This window comes from Ornithorhynchus anatinus, chromosome 7, assembly GCF_004115215.2.
Source record: "Ornithorhynchus anatinus isolate Pmale09 chromosome 7, mOrnAna1.pri.v4, whole genome shotgun sequence".
NCBI classification, from domain to species: Eukaryota; Metazoa; Chordata; class Mammalia; order Monotremata; family Ornithorhynchidae; genus Ornithorhynchus; species Ornithorhynchus anatinus.
In genome coordinates, this window is record NC_041734.1 from 40,380,085 (window position 1) to 40,401,029 (window position 20,945).

Below are 20,945 nucleotides of genomic sequence, written 5' to 3' on the forward strand. Positions count from 1 at the left end.
GAACGATGCCCACGCGGGGAAGGCGATGTAGAGACCTGGCAAATGTCTCCGTGACCTTTGTAGCTATTTTTAAAAAATCTTGTCGGTCCTAATTGTGCTCTAAGTAGCATTCGATCGAATTTCTCTCATATCCGTGCTCAGTAAATGCATTAATTGTACTCATCATTGGCATGCATTTGAACTTTAATTTTAAATGGTTTTCATTAGCATCATCTCCATCTCCAGCCACCCTGTCTCCCAGCTGGCCGAAAAGACGGTTTTCTCCTCTCTTGGCAGCCGGACTCGTTCAAATATTGGTATCTACTGAGCGCTTTCCGTTCGCAGAGCAAAGCACCGAAGTATTCGAGAGAGTAGAATGGTGCAGTCAGTAGACACGATTCCCATCCTCAAGGAGTTGGGTCGCCGGAGCCGGGTCAGACTCACCGGGTTGCTGGACTGTCAGGCACGGGAGCTTCACGGGGATAAGATGAAGCTTAAAAATTCAATCCTCTCAATCCTGACGTCCGGATGCTTCGCGGGAACAAACCGTCGCAGACGAGACGCCTTAGGAACGGGCTCTGCACGCGGTGAGTGCTCAATAAATAGGAACGAATGATGGGAGACGGGAAGGTTGCTATGTTGGAGGAGGGAGGAGGGAAGACACCCAACGGCTCCATCGGCCTTTTCCCTCTCCCTGTCTGCCACTGCTGGGATTAAATTCCTTCCTCACTCAAGTCCCCACCTTCCCTCTTTCGGGAATGTCGGGACAGTTGCGTCAGTTTAGATGAAGGCCAGCCCTGCCCGGAGGGGCGAGGAGCCCTTCCCGGCAGCAGCAGGCCTCTATTTTATTAATAATAATGATATCCGTTTAGCACTTCCTGTGTGCCAAGCCCTGGAGAATAACAACGTCGGTGTTTGTTCGGCGCTTACTAGGTGCCGAGCACCGTTCTAAGCGCTGGGGGAGACACGGGGTCATCGGGTTGTCCCACGGGAGGCTCACGGTCTTCATCCCCGTCTTACGGATGAGGGAACCGAGGCACCGAGAAGTGAAGCGACTCGCCCGCAGTCACACAGCCGAGGGGCGGAGCTGGGATTCGAACTCAGGATCTCCGACTCCCAGGCCCGGGCCCTTTCCACCGAGCCGCGCCGCTTCTCACGTGGCGTAACGGAGAGGTCGTAATAGAGAGAGGTCACGTGGCGAAATAGAGGCCAGGCCTGGGAGTCAGAAGGACCCGGGTTCTAATCCCAGACCCACCACCCGTCCGCCGGGTGACCTCGGGCGAGTGACCTCACTTCTGCGTTTCTCGGTTCCCTCAACTGTAAAATGGGGGATTAAGACTGTGGAACAACCTGATTGGCAGAAGTTAATCTGCTTCAGAGCGGCTCAGTGGAAAGAGCCCGGCTTTGGGAGTCAGAGGTCATGGGTCCGAATCCCGGCTCTGCCGCTTGGCAGCTGGGTGACCGTGGGCGAGTCACTCCGCTCCTCTCGGCCTCAGTTCCCTCATCTGGAAAATGGGGGAGGAGGACCGTGACCCCTTACGTGGGACGACCTGATGAGCCCGTATCTCCCCCCGCGCTTGGAACGGTGCTCTGCCCGTAGTAAGCGCCCGACGAATACCGACGTTATTATTATGTACCCCACACTGTCCTAAGCACTAGGGTGGATACAAGTTAACCTGATCGGGCACAGTCCCCGTCCCACAAAGGACTCACGCTTTCAATCCCCGTTTCACAGAGGAGTAACAAGAAGGGATTCGCCCAAGGCCACCGAGCAGGGACGAGGCAGAGCCGGGATTAGAACCCGGGTCCCTCTGACTCCTAGGCCCAAGCGCTAACCACTAAACCCCGCCGGCGGAATCGGTATCCCTTCAGTCTGCTTAGGACAAACTCCAGAGCCACTAGCCGGTGAACCTAGAAGCAGCGTGGCTCAGTGGAAAGAGCGTGGGCTTTGGAGTCAGGGCTCATGAGTTCGAATCCCAGCTCTGCCACTTGTCGGCTGTGTGACTCTGGGCAAGTCACTTAACTTCTCTGTGCCTCAGTTCCCTCATCTGTAAAATGGGGATGAAGACTGTGAGCCCCACGTGGGACAACCTGATTCCCCTATGTCTACCCCAGCGCTTAGAACAGTGCTTGGCACATAGTAAGCGCTTAACAAATACCAACATTAAAACCTGGACGCTTGACCGTATCTGATGGCGACGTTCTAGACCGGCTCCACGGCTCGCTCCCGCAGAAAGGCTCTGGGCCTGTCACGCCCCTTCTCAGACACCTCCGGCGGTTGCCCCGTCGACCTCCGCTCCAAACGGAAACTCCTCGCTCTAGGCTTCGAGGCTCTCCGTCGCCTCGCCCCTTCCTACCTCTCCTCCCTCCTCTCTCTCCGCCGGCCAACCCGCACGCTCCGCTCCTCCGCCGCCCGCCTCCTCGCCGTCCCCCGGTCTCGCCCGTCCCGCCGTCGACCCCCGGGACGCCCTCCCTCCTCGCCTCCGCCAGACTCATTCTCTTCCCCTCTTCGAAACCCTACTCCAAACTCACCTCCTCCGAGAGGCCTTCCCGGACCGAGCTCCCCTTCTCCCTCTACTCCCTCCGCCGCCCCCCCCTCCACCTCTCCGCGGCCGAACCCTCTTTCCCCCCCCATCTCCCTCCGCTCCTCCCCCTCTCCCGTCCCCTCGGCACCGAACCCGTCCGCTCGACTGCGTATATATCTTCATCACCCTATTTATTTTGTTGACGAGATGTCCGTCGCCTCGATCCTATTGATTTGCTATCGTTTTCACGCGACGTTCCTCCCCTCGACTCCGTTCATCGCCATCGTCCTCGTCCGTCCGTCTCCCCCGATCGGACCGTGAGCCCGTCGGAGGGCCGGGACCGTCTCTGTCCGTTACCGACCTGTCCATTCCGAGCGCTTAGTCCGGTGCTCTGCACACGGTAGGCGCTCGATAAATACTATTGAAGGTAAATCTGTAGTAGAGGCGCTTCTACTTTATATCCTTTCATTCCTCGGGGTGTCCGTCCGTCAGGCGCACTTCTAAGCGTAGGCGAATTCGCCATCGTAATGTTTGAGCAACGGTAATGACCGCGATATTCGTAGAGCACTTACTGTGTTCCAGGCACTGTACTGAACCCTGGGTGGAGAGAAGCAGACTGGATGGACACCGATCCCGTCTCACATGGGGTTCACAGCCTCGATCCCCATTTTACCGACGAGGTTACAGACAAGCGAAGGGACTCGTAACGAAGAATATTGTCGGCGTTTGTTAAGCGCTTACTACGCGCCGAGCACTGGTCTAAGCGCCGGGGGAGATACGGCGGCGTCAGGTCGGCCCACGTGAGGCTCACCGTCTTCATCCCCATTTTCCCCGATGAGGTAACCGAGGCCCAGAGAAGTGAAGTGACTCGCCCACAGTCACCCGGCTGACAAGCGGCAGGGCCGGGAGTCGAACCCGTGACCTCGGACTCCCAAACCCAGGCTCTGAGCCGAGGCCGTGCAGCAGACAAGTGGCAGAGTCGGGATTGGAATCCATGACCTTCTGATTCCTAGGTCTGTGCTTTATCCGCTATGCCACGCTAAATCGGCTTCCAGGGATATATTTTACTAAGGAAAAATATAATAAGTAAGTTTATCTCACCGAGGAGCAGCATGGCTTCGTTGGGAGTCACGGGGTCATGGGTTCTAATCCCGGCTGCGCCACTTATCTGCCGTGTGACCTCGGGTAAGTCACTTCACTTCTCTGTACCTCAATTCTCTCACCTGAAAAATGGGGGTTAAATCCTACTCCCTCCCACCTATGTGGGATAATCTGATGATGGTAGTTGTTAAGCGCTTACTATGTGCAGAGCACTGTTCTAAGCGCTGGGGTAGATACAGGGGAATGAGGTTGTCCCCCGTGGGGCTCACAGACTTCATCCCCATTTTGCAGATGAGGTAACTGAGGCACAGAGAAGTGAAGCGACTTGCCCACAGTCACACAGCTGGCAAGTGGCAGAGCCGGGATTTGAACTCATGACCTCTGACTCCAAAGCCCGGGCTCTTTCCACTGAGCCACGCTGCTTCTCTAATGGAAGCACATTCTAATTAGCTAATAGGCAGTTCCAGGCCTTATATACTCTTGAGGGAGCGTGGCTCAGTGGATTCTAATCCCGGAAATCCCTGGAAACTCTCCAGGTGCGACCCCCGAGGGGGGTCTACTACGTTAGATGATGAAAGATCGAAAAAAGAGTTTCGAAATCGTATCCCGGCAATGTGAGAACGCCGTCGTCGGCTCCCCGGTCTGACCCCGTTTAGTTCAAAGAGTACCCGAACGGTTTTTTATTTCGTTTCCCTTCCTTTTTATGAGGGTACGGTTCTCTCTCGCTCGCCGTTGTTCGTTGCAGTGGGGAATCTAGGTCAGCGATATTTCACAAGGCGGTCTCATTAAAAATCGATGGAAGCCAACGCGATTCCGGAATGAAAGGGACGCCGTGAAACCCGAGGGAGCTCAATTCATTTTTCTTCTTAAAGCCGAGAGACTCAACAAGGGATCGTCTTCCCTCAGTAATAATGATAATGCTGGTATCTGTTAAGCGCTTACTACGTGCCGAGCACTGTTCTCAGCGCCGGGGTAGACACAGGCGAATCGGGTTGTCCCACGTGGGGCTCACGGTCTTCATCCCCATTTGGCAGATGAGGTAACCGAGGCGCCGAGAAGTGAAGTGACTCGCCCGAAGTCACCCAGCGGACGAGTGGCCGAGCCGGGATTCGAACCCATGACCTCTGACTCCAAAGCCCGGGCTCTTTCCACTGAGCCACGCTGCTTCTCTCTGGTTCGGAGAACCGTTTGGGGTCTGCGACAGCCAAGTCGCAGATGGTCGTGTCTTTTTCGGGTACCTGTTAAGCGCTTACTATGTGCCAGGCACTCAACTAAGCGCTAGGGTAGATAGAAAATAATCGGGTTGGACTCAATCCCTGTCCCAGACGGGGCTCACAATCCCCAAATGGGGCTCACCGTCTAATAATGATAACGTTGGTGTTCGTTAAGCGCGTACTATGTGCCAAGCACTGTTCTAAGTGCTGGGGGACGTAAGCGTCCCTTTCATTCCGGAATCGCGTTGAACTAAACGGGGTCAGACCGGGGAGCCGACGACGGCGTTCTCACGTTGCCGGGATACGATTTCGAAACTCTTTTTTCGATCTTTCATCATCTAACGTAGTAGACCCCCCTCGGGGGTCGCACCTGGAGAGTTTCCAGGCCTCTACCAGTCACGACTACGGGAGGGAGAGTCGAGCGGACGCCTGCCCATCCCATTCCTAGCTCGGGCAGCGGCTAGCGAGGGGAAGGCCGTCCGCTACGAGTCAAAACTCACGCGTGCTGGGCGGCGGCGGCCCGGGAGAGAGTCGAGGGCAGAGACCCGTTTACGGGGCGGAAGGAGGCGGGGGGGGGGGGGGGGTCAAACGCTTCCCGATTTTCCCCAAGAAAACTCTGTGGCTACGCTACCGGAACGATCGCAGGTGGAAGTGGGACCCGACTCATTCGTTCATTCAGTAGTATTTATTGAGCGCTTACTATGTGCAGAGAACTGTACTAAGCTCTGTACTACCTCGAACTCGACACTGTACCAACTCGACAGCGCGAGACCACAAACGTAGCCGACCTAATGAGGTTGCTATTTGGTAAGCGCTCACTATGTGCAGAGCACTGTTCTAAGCGCTGGGGGAGATGCGGGGTCATCAGGCTGTCCCACGGGAGGCTCACCGTCTTCATCCCCATTTTGCAGATAGGGGAACTGAGGCCCAGAGAAGTGAAGTGACTTGCCCACGGTCCCACAGTTGACAAGGGGCAGAGCCGGGACTCGAACCCATGACCTCTGACTCCCAAGCCCGGGCTCTTCCCACTGAGCCACGCTGCTTCTCTATATATTATTGTATCATATTGTGCTCTCCCAAGCCCATACGTCCCGACTCTGCCCCTTGTCAGCTGTGTGACTGTGGGCGAGTCACTTCCCCTCTCTGGGCCTCAGTTCCCTCATCTGTCAAATGGGGATGAAGACTGTGAGCCCCACGTGGGACAGCCTGATCACCTAGCATCCCCCAGCGCTTAGAACAGTGCTTTGCACATCGTAAGCGCTTAACAAATACCACAGTTTATTTAATCCCAGCTCCGCCACTTGCCTGTTGTGTGACCGTGGGCAAGTCACTTCGCTCGTCTGTGCCTCAGTCACCTCATCTGGAAGGTGGGGTTAAGAATGTGAACCCCACGTGGGACACGGGCTGCGTCCAACCTGATCAGCTTGTATTTACTCCAGCGCTTAGTAAATAAATAAAAATAAATGGTGGCATCTGTTAAGCGCTTTACTACGTGCCCTTCTAAGCGCTGGGGGGATACAAGGCCATCGGGGTCGTCCCACGTGGCGCTCACAGTTTTCATCCCCCTTTTCCAGATGAGGTCACTGAGGCCCAGAGGAGCGAGGCGACTCGCCCACAGCCACGCAGCGGACAAGCGGCCGAGCTGGGATTCGAACCCACGACCCCTGACTCCCAAGCCCGGGCTCTTTCCCCCGAGCCACGTACAGTGGCCGACACGTAGTAAGTACTTGAGTATTACGATACTTAAGTATTACGATACCGTAAAAAAGCGATCTGTAAGCGGCGTGTACATCGTGGGCTCGGAACGCAGAGACCTAGAGCGCGCGGCTGAGGATCAGCAGCACGGGGACGGTGGCGGAATAAAACGCCCGGAAGCACAGTGCTCTGCACGCGGTAGGCGCTCGATAAATGCAACTGAATCGATGGGAAAGTGTGTCATTCTCCCGAGAAAAGGAGAGCCCTGTAACCTGATTCTATTTAGTTGCCACTGTTCTTATGCGACGTTCTTCCCCTCGACTCTATTTATCGCCACTGTTCTCGTCTGTCCGTCTCCCCCGATTATTCATTCATTCATTCATTCAATAGCATTTATTGAGCGCTCACTACGTGCAGAGCACCGGACTAAGCGCTCGGAACGAACGGGTCGGCCACGGATAGGGACGGTCCCCGCCGTCGGACGGGCTCGCGGTCCGATCGGGGGAGACGGACGGACGAGAACGATGGCGATGAACGGAGTCGAGGGGAAGGACGTCTCGTGAAAACGATGGCGGCTAAATAGAACGGAGGCGACGGACGGCTCGTTAACAGAATGAATAGGGTGACGAGAATACAGACGGTCGAGCGGACGGGTACGGCGCCGAGGGGACGGGAAGGGAGAGGGGGAGGTGCGGAGGGAAAGGGGGGGAAAAAGAGGGTTAAGCTGCGGAGAGGTCGAGGGGGGTTGGCGGAGGGAGTAGAGGGAGAAGAGGAGCTCAGTGTGGGAAGGCCTCTCGGAGGAGGTGAGTTTGAAGTAGGGTTTCGAAGGGGGGAAGAGAATCAGTCTGGCGGAGGCGAGGAGGGAGGGCGTCCCGGGACCGCGGGAGGACGCGGCCCGGGGGTCGACGGCGGGACGGGCGAGACCGGGGGACGGCGAGGAGGCGGGCCGCGGAGGAGCGGAGCGTGCGGGTTGGGCGGCGGAGAGAGAGGAGGGAGGAGAGGTAGGAAGGGGCGAGGCGACGGAGAGCCTCGAAGCCTAGAGTGAGGAGATTCCGTTTGGAGCGGAGGTCGACGGGCAACCGCCGGAGGTGTCTGAGAAGGGGAGTGACAGGCCCAGATCGATTAGACCGTAAGCCCGTCAAAGGGCAGGGCCCGTCCCTATCTGTTGCCGACTTGTTCATTCCAAGCGCTTAGTCCAGTGCTCTGCACCTAGGAAGCGCTCAGTAAATGCTATCGAATGAATGAACGAACGAACCTCCAGCCTTTTACCCAGATGAGAAATCAATCTGAGCGTCTTTTTTTATTATTTCCTCCCCCTCACACGCTGTCCCTCTCTCCAAACCGACGTAGGCAATACAGGCCGTGGAACCCATCTGCGGGCTAAGATAGTCACCGAAATCTCTTTTTCTTGCCCATCTCTCCCCCCCGCAGCCCCCGATCCAGCAGGAAAATTACGTTCCCGGCCCGCGTGCTCTAGAGAAACGGCGTGGCTCGGTGGCAAGAGCCCCGGTTTTGCAGTCAGAGGTCCCGGGTTCGACTCCCGGCTCTGCCCCTTGTCAGCTGGGTGACCGCGGGCGAGTCGCTTCGCTTCTCTGGGCCTCAGTTACCTCATCTGGAAAATGGGGATGAAGACCGTGAGCCCCACCCGGGACGACCTGATTTCCCCCGTGTCTCCCCCAGCGCTTACAACAGTGCTCTGCACATAGTGAGCGCTTAACAAATACCAACGTTATTACGATGACATTTCGGGTCGCCAAACACGATGACGGGCTAAGAAACGCAGATTCCGCAAGCGACGAGGCCCGGGTGTTCCGGCGGCGTGTGGGGTAAGTCGTGGGGTCGGGGTGAGGAAGGGGGGGTATTCTGAGCCTCGTTCAGCCCAAGCTCAGTGAACTATTAATAGTTATTTAAATAACTATAAAATACGCTGGACCGAGTGACTGAGTATTAATCGAGAAGCAGCACGGCCTTCATTCATTCGATAGCGTCTACTGAGCGCTTACTGCGTGCGGAGCGCTGTACTAAGCGCTGGGAACGGACAATTCGGCGGCGGAGAGAGACGATTCCCTGCCCGCGGACGGGCTCACGGTCTAATACAGGCCCGGTGGAAAGAGCACAGTCCCGGGAGTCCAAAGGACGTGGGCTCGAATCCCGGCTCCGCCACGTGTCCGCTGCGTGACCCTGAGCAGGTCACTTCACTTCTCTGGGCCTCAGCGACCCGAAGCAGCGCGGCTCAGTGGAAAGAGCCCGGGCTTCGGAGTCAGAGGTCATGGGTCATGGTTCGAATCCCCGCTCTGCCACTTGTCGGCTGTGTGGCTTTGGGCCAGTCCCTTCACTTCTCTGTGCCTCAGTTACCTCACCTGTAAAATGGGGATGAAGACTGTGAGCCTCACGTGCGACAACCCGATTTCCTTGTGTCTCCCCCAGCGCTCAGAACAGTGCTCTGCACACAGTAAGCGCTTAACAAATACCGGCATTATTATTATTATTATTATCCTTCCCCGGGGGATGTTCCTAGCAGCTCTCTGGCTGCCAAAATGACCCAGATGAACTATTTTTTAAAAAAGCAATATTTGCGAAGGGCCTACTACTTGCCGGGCACTGTATTAAGCGCTGGGGTAGGCACAAGCCCATCAGGTTGGATGCAGAAATACATCACCCATAAGTAAGCGCTTAACAAATGCCAACATTATCATCATCATCACACCTAATAGGGAAGCTCACACTCTCCGAGGCAGTTGGAAGAAAAAAGGCATTCTTGGGCCCTCTAGTGACTTGGAGACAAACTGTTATTCGCTTTTAGCCTCATAGAGAAAATCAAAAAATTCAGGATAATGCCAGAGAAATGACAGATTACGCCTCCCCAATTCTTCAAACCTGAAAAAAATTCCCCTGGACGGGCAACAAAAGAGTTTTCGATAGGGGATCGTGCCTACGCACGAGGCAGGTTCCGGAGATATCTCACCAGGACAGCGTGGCTCGGTGGAAAGAGCCCGGGCTTGGGAGTCAGAGATCGTGGGTTCGAATCCCGGCTCGGCCACTTGTCAGCTGTGTGACTTTGGGCCAGTCACTTCGCTTCTCTGTGCCTCAGTTCCCTCATCTGCAAAATGGGGATTAAGATTGCGAGCCCCACGTGGGGCAACCCGATGCCCTCGTGTCTACCCCAGCGCTTAGAACGGTGCTCGGCACGTAGTAAGCGCTTAACAGATACCAACGTTGTTATTATTATTATTCTCTGTGCCTCCGTTACCCCATCTGTCAAATGGGGATTAAGACCGTGAGCCTCCCGTGGGACAACCTGATGACCCTGCATCTACCCCAGCGCTTAGAAGGGTGCTCTGCACCTAGGAAGCGCTTAACAAATACCAACATTATCCTATTAGACCGTGAGCCCGTCACTGGGCAGGGACTGTCTCTATCTGTTGCCGAATTGTCCGTTCCAAGCGCTTAGTACAGTGCCCTGCACATAGTAAGCACTTAAATACCAACATTATCCGATTAATAGTAATGCTGGTATTTGTTAAGCGCTTACTATGTGCACAGCACCGTTCTAAGCGCTGGGGGAGATACAGGGGAATCAGGCTGTCCCACGTGAGGCTCACAGTTAGTCCCCATTTCACAGATGAGGTAACCGAGGCCCAGAGAAGTGAAGCGACTTGCCCACAGTCACCCAGCTGACAAGGGGCGGAGCTGGGATTTGAACCCAAGACCTCTGAGTCCCAAGCCCGGGCTCTTTCCGCTGAGCCACGCTGCTTCTCTAGACTGATTAGACTGTGAGCCCGTCACTGAGCAGGGACCGTCTCTATCTGTCGCCGAACTGTCCGTTCCAAGCGCTTAGTCCAGTGCTCTGCACATAGTAAGCGCTCAATAAATACTAGTGAGCGAATGAAAACAACAACGAGTCTTGTTTCGGTTAGGAACGAGAAGCTCTGCGATGAAATTTGGCCCAGCTTTTCGATACCCTTTTTCCAAGAGAACCCCTTTAAAGGTCGAAGCCCAGAAGCTTCCTAGCAGGTTTCGGAGGTGGAGTATTTAGATAGAGTCACTAAATCCCGTCAGTTCATTCGTTCATTCAGTGGTATTTATCGAGCGCTTCCTCTGTGCAGAGCACTGGACGAAGCGCTTGGAATGGACAAATCGGAAACAGAGACGGTCCCTGCCCTCCGACGGGCTCACGGTCTGATCGGGGGAGACGGACGGACGAGAACGATGGCGATAAATAGAATCGAGGGGGAGAACGTCTCATTACAACAATAGCTAATAGATAGAATCAAGGTGATGTGCATCTCATCGACAAAATAAATTCAACCTCCACAGCATCGCTAAAATCAGTCCTTTCCAAACTGTCACTCCATTAATCCCAACATTTATCCTCGTCTTAATCCCTTGCCTTAATTAATCCCTGCCTTGTTTACTGCAACGGCCTCCTTGCCGACCCCACCAGCCTCCTGCCTCTCCCCACCCCAGTCCCTTCTTCCCTCCGCTGCCCCGATCGTTAGTCTCCAGAAACATTCAGGCCGTGATTCCCCCGCTCCTCAAGAACCTCCCCGGGGTTGTCCATCCCCTTCCACATCGAAGAGAAATTCCTCACCCCCGGCTTTAAAGCGTTCCTCACCTTCCCCGCTCCTACCTCACCCCGCACCCCTCATCCGTGAGCCTCACGCGGGACAACCTGATGCCCGGGTATCTCCCCCAGCGCTTAGAACGGGGCTTGGCACATAGTAAGCGCCTAACAAATACCATTATTAAGTCACAACTTCTCTATCATCATCTCATCTCTCTCCCTGCCAAACTATACTGGTCCGAGCGCTGGGGGAGGTACGGGGTCATCGGATTGTCCCACGTGAGGCTCCCAGTTAATCCCCACTTTAATAATGATAATGTTGGTATTCGTTAAGCGCTTACTATGGGCGGAGCACTGGTCCCAGCGCTGGGGGAGATACGGGGACATCGGGTTGTCCCACGTGAGGCTCCCAGTTAATCCCCATTTTAATAATAATACTGGTATTCGTTAAGCGCTTACTATGTGCCGAGCACTGTTCCGAGAGCTGGGGGAGATACGGGGACATCGGGTTGTCCCACGTGAGGCTCCCAGTTAATCCCCATTTTACAGATGAGGGAACTGAGGAACCGAGAAATGACTCGCCCACAGTCACCCAGCTGCCACGTGGCAGAGCCGGGATTCAAACCCATGACCTCTGACTCCCAAGCCCGGGCTCTTTCCACTGAGCCGCGCTGCTTCTCTATAGCCCGTGTCCTATCTCTGGCCTGCTCTCCATTTTCCTCTGGCCCAATGGATAGAGCGCAGGCCCGGGAGTCAGAAGTACCGGGTTCTAATCTTCTCAACTTCTCCGTACCTCAGTTACCTCGTCTGTAAAAGGGGGATCAGACTGGGAGACACGGACTGTGTCCAACCTGATCAGCTCGCATCGACCCCAGGCCGCGGTACAGTGGCTGGCAGGTGGGAAGCGCTTAACGAATACCATAATAAAACCCAAATGGTGATATCCTGAAGGTATGAGGAGACGGGGGGGGGGATTGGAGGTCCAAGGAGTGAGCAGGGCTAGAAAGATAGTTTGGGAGTCATTCCCATAGAGGAGGAATCCGTTGAAACTATCTGAGCGGATGAGATCCTTGATGGAGTAGGTATAAACCCACACGGCACTAGCCAAGGCCCGGAAGAAACGGAAGAATACCGAAGAGACGTAGTGATTGTGGAGGATGGAGAGGAATAGGGATCAATAATAATGATGTTGGTATCTGTTAAGCGCTCACTATGTGCAGGGCACCGTTCTAAGCGCCGGGGTAGATACGGGGTCGTCAGGTGGTCCCACGTGAGGCTCACGGTCTTCATCCCCATTGTACAGATGGGGTGACTGAGGCACAGAGAAGTGACTTGGCCACAGTCACACTGCTAAGTGGCGGAGCGGGGATTCGAACCCATGACCTCTGACCCCCCAACCCACGCTCTTTCCACTGAGCCACGCTGATTAAGACTGTGAGCCCCCTGTGGGACAGGGACTCTGACCGACCCGATGTGCTTGCATCCACCCCGACGCGTGATACAGTGCCTGCCACGTAGTAAGCGCTTAATAAATAGCACTGCTATTATTAATAATCGTGGAGCGGCAGGTGGCCGGAGGGGGGTTAGGCACAGGTAACGTCTTGGGGTTATTAGATGTGAACGTGTGTCTGAATTTCAGCGGGGGCAAAGTTGAACGGGATGATGGGTGGATGGATGGACGATGACTGAATGAGTGAGGTGACTGAATAAGTGGAGGGAGTGGAGTGAGTGAGTGGGTGGAGTGAGTGAATGAGTGAGTGAATGAGTAAGTGAGTGAATGAGTGGAGTGAATGAGTGAGTGGAGTGGATGAATGAGTGAGTGGAGTGGATGAATGAGTGAATGAGTGAGTGGAGTGGAGTGAATGAATGAATGAGTGAGTGGAGTGAATGGAAGAAGTTAATGAGTGGAATGAATGAGTGGAATGAATGAGTGGAATGAATGAGTGGAATGAATGAGTGGAATGAATGAGTGGAGCGAATGAGTGAGTGGAGCGAATGAGTGAGTGGAGCGGATGAATGAGTGAATGAGTGAGTGGAGTGGATGAATGAGTGAATGAGTGAGTGGAGTGGAGTGAATGAATGAGTGAGTGGAGTGGAGTGAATGAATGAGTGAGTGGAGTGGAGTGGAGTGAATGAATGAGTGAGTGGAGTGGAGTGGACTGAATGAATGAGTGAGTGGAGTGGAGTGAGTGAATGAATGAGTGAGTGGAGTGAATGAATGAATGAGTGAGTGGAGTGAATGAATGAATGAGTGAGTGGAGTGAATGAGTGAGTGGAGTGAATGAGTGAGTGGAGTGAATGGAAGAAGTTAATGAGTGGATGAGTGAGTGAGTGGAATGAGTGGAATGAATGAGTGAATGAATGAGTGAATGAATGAGTGGAGTGAATGAGTGGAGTGAATGAGTGGAGTGAATGAGTGGAGTGAATGAGTGAGTGGAGTGAATGAGTGGAATGAGTGAATGAGTGAATCAGTGAATGAATGAGTGGAGTGAGTGAATGAATGAGTGGAGTGAGTGATGAATGAATGAGTGGAGTGAGTGAGTAAATGAGTGAGTAAATGAGTGGAACAACTGAGTAGAATGAGTGATGAATGAATGAGTGGAACAACTGAATGAGTGGATGAGTGAGTGAATGGGTGAGTGAGTGGATGAGTGAGTGGAACAACTGAGTGAGTGGAATGAGTGAATGAGTGGAGTGAGTGAATGAATGAGTGGAGTGAGTGAATGAATGAGTGGAGTGAGTGATGAATGAATGAGTGGAGTGAGTAAATGAGTGAGTAAATGAGTGGAACAAGTGAGTGAGTAGAATGAGTGATGAATGAATGAGTGGAGTGAATGAGTGAGTGGAACAACTGAGTGAGTGAGTGGAGGGAGTGAGGGGAGAGAGGGAGGGAGGGAGGGGGCGCGCGAGCGAAGGTGGCGCGCGGACTCGCCCGTCTCTTACTCTCCGCTCCGCGGCCACCGCCCCCAGGGAGGGCGACCGTAGGGAGCCCGCGCGGCCGCCGGCCCCAGTGCGCAGCCTCCGCGCGCCTGCGCGCCGCGGCCCCGGAAGTGCGCGCGGCGGGGCCGGGGCTCCCGCCGCGAAGATGGCGGCGGCCGGCGGCGAGGGCGGGAGGCGGCGTGGGCGGGCGGGCCCGGGGCCGCCGCCGCCGCCGCTGCTGCTGCTGCTGCTCGGGATGGCGCTCTGCCCGCCCGCCTCCGCGCTGGGGGACGAGTTCAGCCCCGGACAGTGGGCGGCCGCCGGGGCCGCGGGCTCCGCCGCCAAGGGGAGACGGTAAGCGGAGCCTCCCACCGGAAGTGCGTCATCCTCCCCCCCCCGCTGAGTCATCCTGCCCCACTCATTACTCATCATAATCGTGTTGGTATTTGTTAAGCGCTTCCTGGGTGCAGAGCACTGTGCTGAGCGCTGGGGGAGATCCAGGGTCATCGGGGGGTCCCACGTGAGGCTCCCAGTCTTCATCCCCATTTGACAGAGGAGGTCACTGAGGCCCAGAGAATAATCATCATGTTGGTATTTATTAAGCGCCTACTAGGTGCGGAGCACTGTTCTAAGCGCTGGGGGAGATCCAGGGTCATCAGGTTGTCCCACGTGAGGCTCCCAGTCTTCATCCCCATTTGACAGAGGAGGTCACTGAGGCCCAGAGAATAATAATGATTAATAATGTTGGTATTTGTTAAGCGCTGGCTAAGTGCAGAGCACTGTGCTGAGCGCTGGGGGAGATCCAGGGTCATCGGGGGGTCCCACGTGAGGCTCCCAGTCTTCATCCCCATTTGACAGAGGAGGTCACTGAGGCCCAGAGAATAATCATCATCATGTTGGTATTTATTAAGCGCTTACTAGGTGCGGAGCACTGTTCTAAGCGCTGGGGGAGATCCAGGGTCATCAGGTTGTCCCACGTGAGGCTCCCAGTCTTCATCCCCATTTGACAGAGGAGGTCACTGAGGCCCAGAGAATAATAATGATTAATAATGTTGGTATTTGTTAAGCGCTGGCTAGGTGCAGAGCACTGTGCTGAGCGCTGGGGGAGATCCAGGGTCATCAGGGGGTCCCACGTGAGGCTCACAGTCTCCATCCCCATTTTACAGATGAAGTCACTAAGGCCTCAAGAATAATAATAATGGAATTTGTTAAGCACTTACTAGGTGCGGAGCACTGTTCTAAATGCTGGGGGGATACAGGGTCTTCAGGTTGTCCCACATGAGGCTCACAGCCCTTATCCCCATTTGACAGATGAGGTCACTGAGGCACAGGGAATAATAATAATGTTGGTATTTGTTAAGCGTTTACTATGTATGGAGCACTGTTCTAAGCGCTGGGGGGGAGATACAGGGCAATCAGGTTGTCCCACGTGAGGCTCACAGTCTCAATCCCCATTTTACAGATGAGGTCGCTGAGGCCTCGAGAATAATAATGTTGGTATCTGTTAAGCGCTTCCTAGGTGCAGAGCACTGTTCTAAGCGCTGGGGGAGATGCAGGGTCATCAGGTTGTCCCACGGGAGGCTCACCGCCTTTATCCCCATTTTACAGAGGAGGTAACAGGCAGAGGAGACTGAATGGACTTAGCCAAGGCGTCACAGCAGCTAAGTGGCGGAGCCGGCATTAGAACCCACGACCTCCGACTCCCAAGCCCGGGCACTTTCCACCGAATGAGGTGTTAGCATGACATTCGAGTAGAGATATCCTGAAGCGGGGGGAAAATGTGAATTCTCCTCTATTCTATGACTATGATTCTGTTTATCGCCATCGTTCTCGTCCGTCCGTCTCCCCCGATCAGACCGCGAGCCCGTCAGAGGGCAGGGACTGTCTCTATCTGTTGCCGATTTGTCCGTTCCAAGCGCTTAGTCCAGTGCTCTGCACATACGTGGCTCAGTGGAAAGAGTCTGGGCTTCGGAGTCCGGGGTCATGGGTTCGAATCCCAGCTCTGCCACTTGTCAGCTGTGTGACTGTGGGCGAGTCGCTTCACTTCTCTGGGCCTCAGTTCCCTCATCTGTAAAATGGGGATGAAGACTGTGAGCCCCCCGTGGGACATCCTGATTCCCCTGTGTCTACCCCAGCGCTTAGAACGGTGCTCGGCACATAGTAAGCGCTTACCAAATACCAACATCATTATTATTATTATTCTCTGGGCCTCCGTTCCCTCATCTGGAAAGTGGGGATTAACCGTGAGCCTCACCTGGGACAACCTGATTACCCTGTATCCAACCCAGCGCTTAGAACGGTGCTCTGCACACAGTGAGCGCTTAACAGATACCAACGTTATTATAGTAAGCACTCAATAAATACTACTGAATGAATAAATACTATTGAATTTGCAGAGAAGGAGAGAGGCTGGGGCTGGAGAGGTAGGTTTGGGAGTCACTTCCGTAGAACTGATCATCAGAGGGGTGGGATCCAAAAATATCGATGATGTTGAGAGAGAGGGACCCAGAAAGAGATGTCCTGGGGCAGGAAGAATCGTGAGATCATAGAGGAGAGCAACTGGGGCTGGGAAAGCAGGATTCTACATAGAGGGGGTAATGACAGCAGTAATAAAAATTTGTGGTATTTAAGCACTTTAATGTGTGCCAAGCACTGTTCTAATAATAATAATGATGTTGGTATTTGTTAAGAATTTACTACGTGCAGAGCACGGTTCTAAGCGCTGGGGTAGACACAAGGGAATCAGGTGGTCCCACGTGAGGCTCACGGTCTTCATCCCCATTTTACAGATGAGGGGACTGAGGCCCAGAGAAGTGAAGTGACTTGCCCACAGTCACACAGCTGACGAGGGGCAGTGGATGCAGGGAAAAATTAGGTGTCCCGCGTGGGGCTTGTCCCAACCCCCCGCCCCGTGGCTCGTACCAACCAGATGCGACAGAACAGTGCTCAGCACACAGTAAGCACTTAAATGCCATCATCACACCTGTCGGGACCTCCCTGGACCGGGAAGCCTCGGTGACACGTAGGTGGGTTCAAACCACACCTCTGATCACCAAATTTACAGTGGAAAGTTTTTTACGTAGTTTTACTGATACGCAAGGACGGGGCACACACACTCTCACTCACCAAGGGTCCAGTGCCAGTCTGTGATCAGAGGATCCCGTTCTGCTCATTCCTCTTCTTTCTGCTCGCTAGCGTTGCCCTCAGCGTCTTCCCTTCTCGTGCCGCCTCCGAGTGCCCTCTGACGGGGGAGAACGACCGCCTTTTATCTGCCTTAGGCGTCGCGGCTGTGGCTCCCCGTGGCAGGCGTTGATTGTCCCGGGCCCGTTACTGGGTAGAAGAGGGAGAGGAAAGCCCACCCCCCTCCATGCTCCTCCCCTCCTCAGGCCAGCAATCACCCGTCCTCAAGTAGAGCCCGTTAGTGCCCAGGCCGGGCTCTTCCCTCTTGTTCGCGGCGTCACGGAGAGTCACTGAATAAGGCGGCTCTCTGTGGGCTCACCGTCTTTAACCCCCGTTTTACGGATGAGGGAACTGAGGCCCAGAGAAGTGGAATAGCTTGCCCAGGGCCACCTAGCAGACAAGTGAATGAGTGGGTGAATGAGTGAGTTAATGAATGAGTGAGTTAACGAATGAATGAGTGCATGAGCTAATGAGTGAGTGAATGAGTGAGTGAAATAATGAGTGAATGAATAAGTGAGAGATAGTGAGGGAATGAATGAGTGAGGGAATGAATGAGTGAATGACTGAGTGAGTGAGATAATGAATTGAATGAGTGAGAGCTAGGGATTGAATGAATGAGTGAATGAGTGAGAGCTAAGGAGTGAATGAATGAATGAGTGAGATAATGAATGAATGAGTGAGATAATGAGTGAATGAGATAATGAGTGAGTGAATGAGATAATGAGTGAATGAGTGAGTGAGATAACGAGTGAGTGAATGAGATAATGAGTGAGTGAATGAGATAATGAGTGAATGAGATAATGAATGAATGAGTGAGTGAGATAGTGAGTGAGATAATGAGTGAGTGAGATAATGAGTGAATGAGTTAATGAATGAATGAGTGTGAGATAGTGAATGAATGAATGAATGAGTGAGATAATGAGTGAATGAATGAGTGTGAGATAGTGAATGAATGAATGAGTGAATGAGATAATGAGTGAGTGAATGAGTGAATGAGATAATGAGTGAGTGAATGAGTTAATGAGTGAATGAATGAGTGAGTGAGATAATGAGTGAATGAGTGAGTGAGATAATGAGTGAATGAATGAGTGAGTGAGTGAGATAATGAGTGAGTGAGTGAGATAATGAGTGAATGAACGAGTGAGTGAGTGAGATAATGAGTGAATGAACGAGTGAGTGAGTGAGATAATGAGTGAGTGAACGAGTGAGTGAGTGAGATAATGAGTGAGTGAATGAATGAGCGACTGACTGAGATAGTGAGTGAGTGAGTGAGTGAGTGAGTGAGTGAGTGAGTGATAAGTGGCAGAGCTCGGATTAGGGAGCCACGTCCTCTGACTCCCGAATCCGCGCTCCTTCCAGGAAGCCACACTGACTCCTTATCTTCATTTTCACAGAGGGGGTAGGATCCCAAAATACTGACCATGTTGAAATCCCTTCTCGAAAAAAGAAAAAAGCCCAAACCAAGGCTTCCTCTTTTCCTCTGGGTTTCCCGTTCCAGCCCAGCTCTCCTCCTGCTGGCCGGGGGCCGCCACGATGACCCTCCTGCAGCCGCCGCGCCGCAACTCGGCCGCCGGGCGGCCGCCCGCCCCCCGCCGACTACCGCTCCCAATCTCCAGCGCACAGAAGCCCACAACGGGCCCTCCAAATAGGTCCCATTGTTGAACTGGCATCCGCGCTAGAGTGGGATAAAACCGAGAGGTGCAGGTTTGCCGTTGCTCAAGCAGGCGAATACGAAGAACGCCCGAGATATGACAAAATGGATCGCAGCTAGGCAGTGGGATATTTCAGAAGGGCTAATTGGCCGCTCCTGGGCAGAAAACCACAACTTCCAGAGACAAGGGGCTCACGCCCGGACTCGCCCCTCAACTTGCTGGCGTAGCTCGGCGACGACAGCCGTGCCCGGGGTGGGTCAAGGCGGGAGAGTCTCCCCCCGTGCGGGGCTGCGCCGTGAACACCGATGCCTTGATTCTTGAGTTAATAAATAATAATAGCGATAGTATTTAAGCGCTTACTCCGTGCAAAGCGCTGTTCTCCAACGCTGGAGGAGATACGAGGTGATCGGGTGGTCCCACGGTCTTAATCCCCGCTTTACAGATGGGGTAACTGAGGCCCAGAGAACCGAAGCGACTTGGCCAGGGTCACCCAGCCGACAGGCGGCGGAGCCGGGATCAGAACCCACGGCCGGTGACTCGCAAGCCCGGGCTCTTTCCACCGAGCCCCGCTGCTTCGCCGTTCCTGTCTAGATGGGAAGGTTCGCCGTTCGCGTTATCTCGGCTTCTCCCGAGTCTTGCATTTTACTCCGAGAGCACGGCGGGGACCGTCAGGCACTAGAATGTTTATTATATGGGCATAATTTTTCCGTCTGCTGTCCCGCAAGCTTCCGAAATAATTTTGTTTTCTATTTCCCTACTGCTGACCTATTCGCCATTATCGAGCTTTATCTTACCACGGTAAGAATCGGTGGGAATCACGGAGCTGCCCAGAAGCTAAAGATAATAGAAACGATCCTGCCAAGTGAGATACTTCAGGATGTAGACCGTACATTTTGGGAGGTTGGTGAGCTCTTGTTTTTAGTTACCACAGAGTCGCGTAGAAATCAGAACGGCCAGAGCTCGAGGGCTCGGCGGGCCGCCGGTTTGGAAGGCCGAGGTCCACTCCGTAGCCGCTTCTCGACACGTTCTCTGCCCGCCGGTAGCTTTAAGACGTTTCGGCCAGCGGGGTGAAGTGAATAACCGAAGCAGCAAATACGGGAAGCCACACCTCCAGCTTCCCCTCCTACCGGTTGGCCACCAACTGGGGTCATCGGAACAGGCAGTCGCTCCATTTTTTGCGCGTAATCTGCTGTTCCGGTGAAGCCGCGTGTCGCAAATGCTTAGCGTCGAAGAGCTGGAGAAACGAAGACACGGGTTCGGTCCTCTGATCCGACGCTTTCGTGGGCGAGCTAAGATTAACCGTTTTCTCATTCCTCCCCTGCCATCCCCGCCCCCCCCCCCCCCCAGGTATCTTTTGTATGACGTAAATCCCCCCGAAGGTTTCAATCTCCGCAGAGACGTATACATTCGCGTTGCGTCCCTTCTAAAGACGTTGTTGAAAACCGAAGACTGGGTGCTGGTTCTGCCTCCGTGGGGCCGCCTTTATCACTGGCAGAGTCCTGATATTCATCAGGTGCGAATCCCGTGGTCAGAATTTTTTGACCTGCCGAGCCTCAACAAAAACATTCCGGCCATCGAGTACGAGCAGTTTATCGCAGGTGAGGTCTGGCGTTCCGCAAGTTCGTTTCCCTTTTCTGTAGCGTGCATTTTCTCGCCCAAGATCAGTGAATCGACGATAGTTATTGAGCGCTTACTGGGTGCAGAGTACCGTACTGAGCCTTTGGGAGAGTTCAGTACGGCAGAATTAGCAGACTGCGTCCGACCCGATTAGCTTATATCTACTCCAGTGTTTAGTACGGTGTCTGGCACGAAATAAACGCTTAACAAATCTTGAAAAAGTCCACCGAAATTCATTGTCATACTTGTAGAAACAAATCCAGGAATCGATCTCAATCGGATGTACTGAGTGCTTATCACGGGCAGAGCGCTGTACTAAGCGCTCGGGAGAGCGCAGCGTAGAGTTGGCGGACGTGTTCCCCGCCCAGAATGAAGACCGTCTAGAAGGGGAGACGGATTAGTCGTTTAGACTGTGTCTGTCGCCGAGTCGTCCATTCCAAGCGCTTAGTCCAGTGCCCTGCGCGTAGTAAGCGCCCAATAAATACGACTGAATGAATGA

General features: G+C 53.9%; 1 protein-coding gene and 1 long non-coding RNA gene across 2 annotated transcripts in view; one reads left to right on the forward strand and one right to left on the reverse strand.

Annotated features, from left to right (window-relative positions):
* Positions 1 to 165: 165 nt before the first annotated feature.
* Positions 166 to 17,327, reverse strand: LOC114813186. Its single transcript, XR_003760828.2, has 2 exons — positions 17,124 to 17,327; positions 166 to 451 (listed from the first exon to the last, which is right to left on the reverse strand). It is a non-coding gene; the product is annotated as an uncharacterized LOC114813186 (long non-coding RNA).
* The window catches only part of POFUT2 (protein O-fucosyltransferase 2), a 31,195-nt gene continuing 24,479 nt past the window's right edge, over positions 14,230 to 20,945 (forward strand). Inside the window, exons 1-2 of the mRNA XM_029068548.2 lie at positions 14,230 to 14,351; positions 20,177 to 20,427. Coding sequence (XP_028924381.1) covers positions 14,254 to 14,351; positions 20,177 to 20,427 — 349 coding nt within the window. The 5' untranslated portion in view covers positions 14,230 to 14,253. The remainder of the gene's footprint in view (positions 14,352 to 20,176; positions 20,428 to 20,945) is intronic.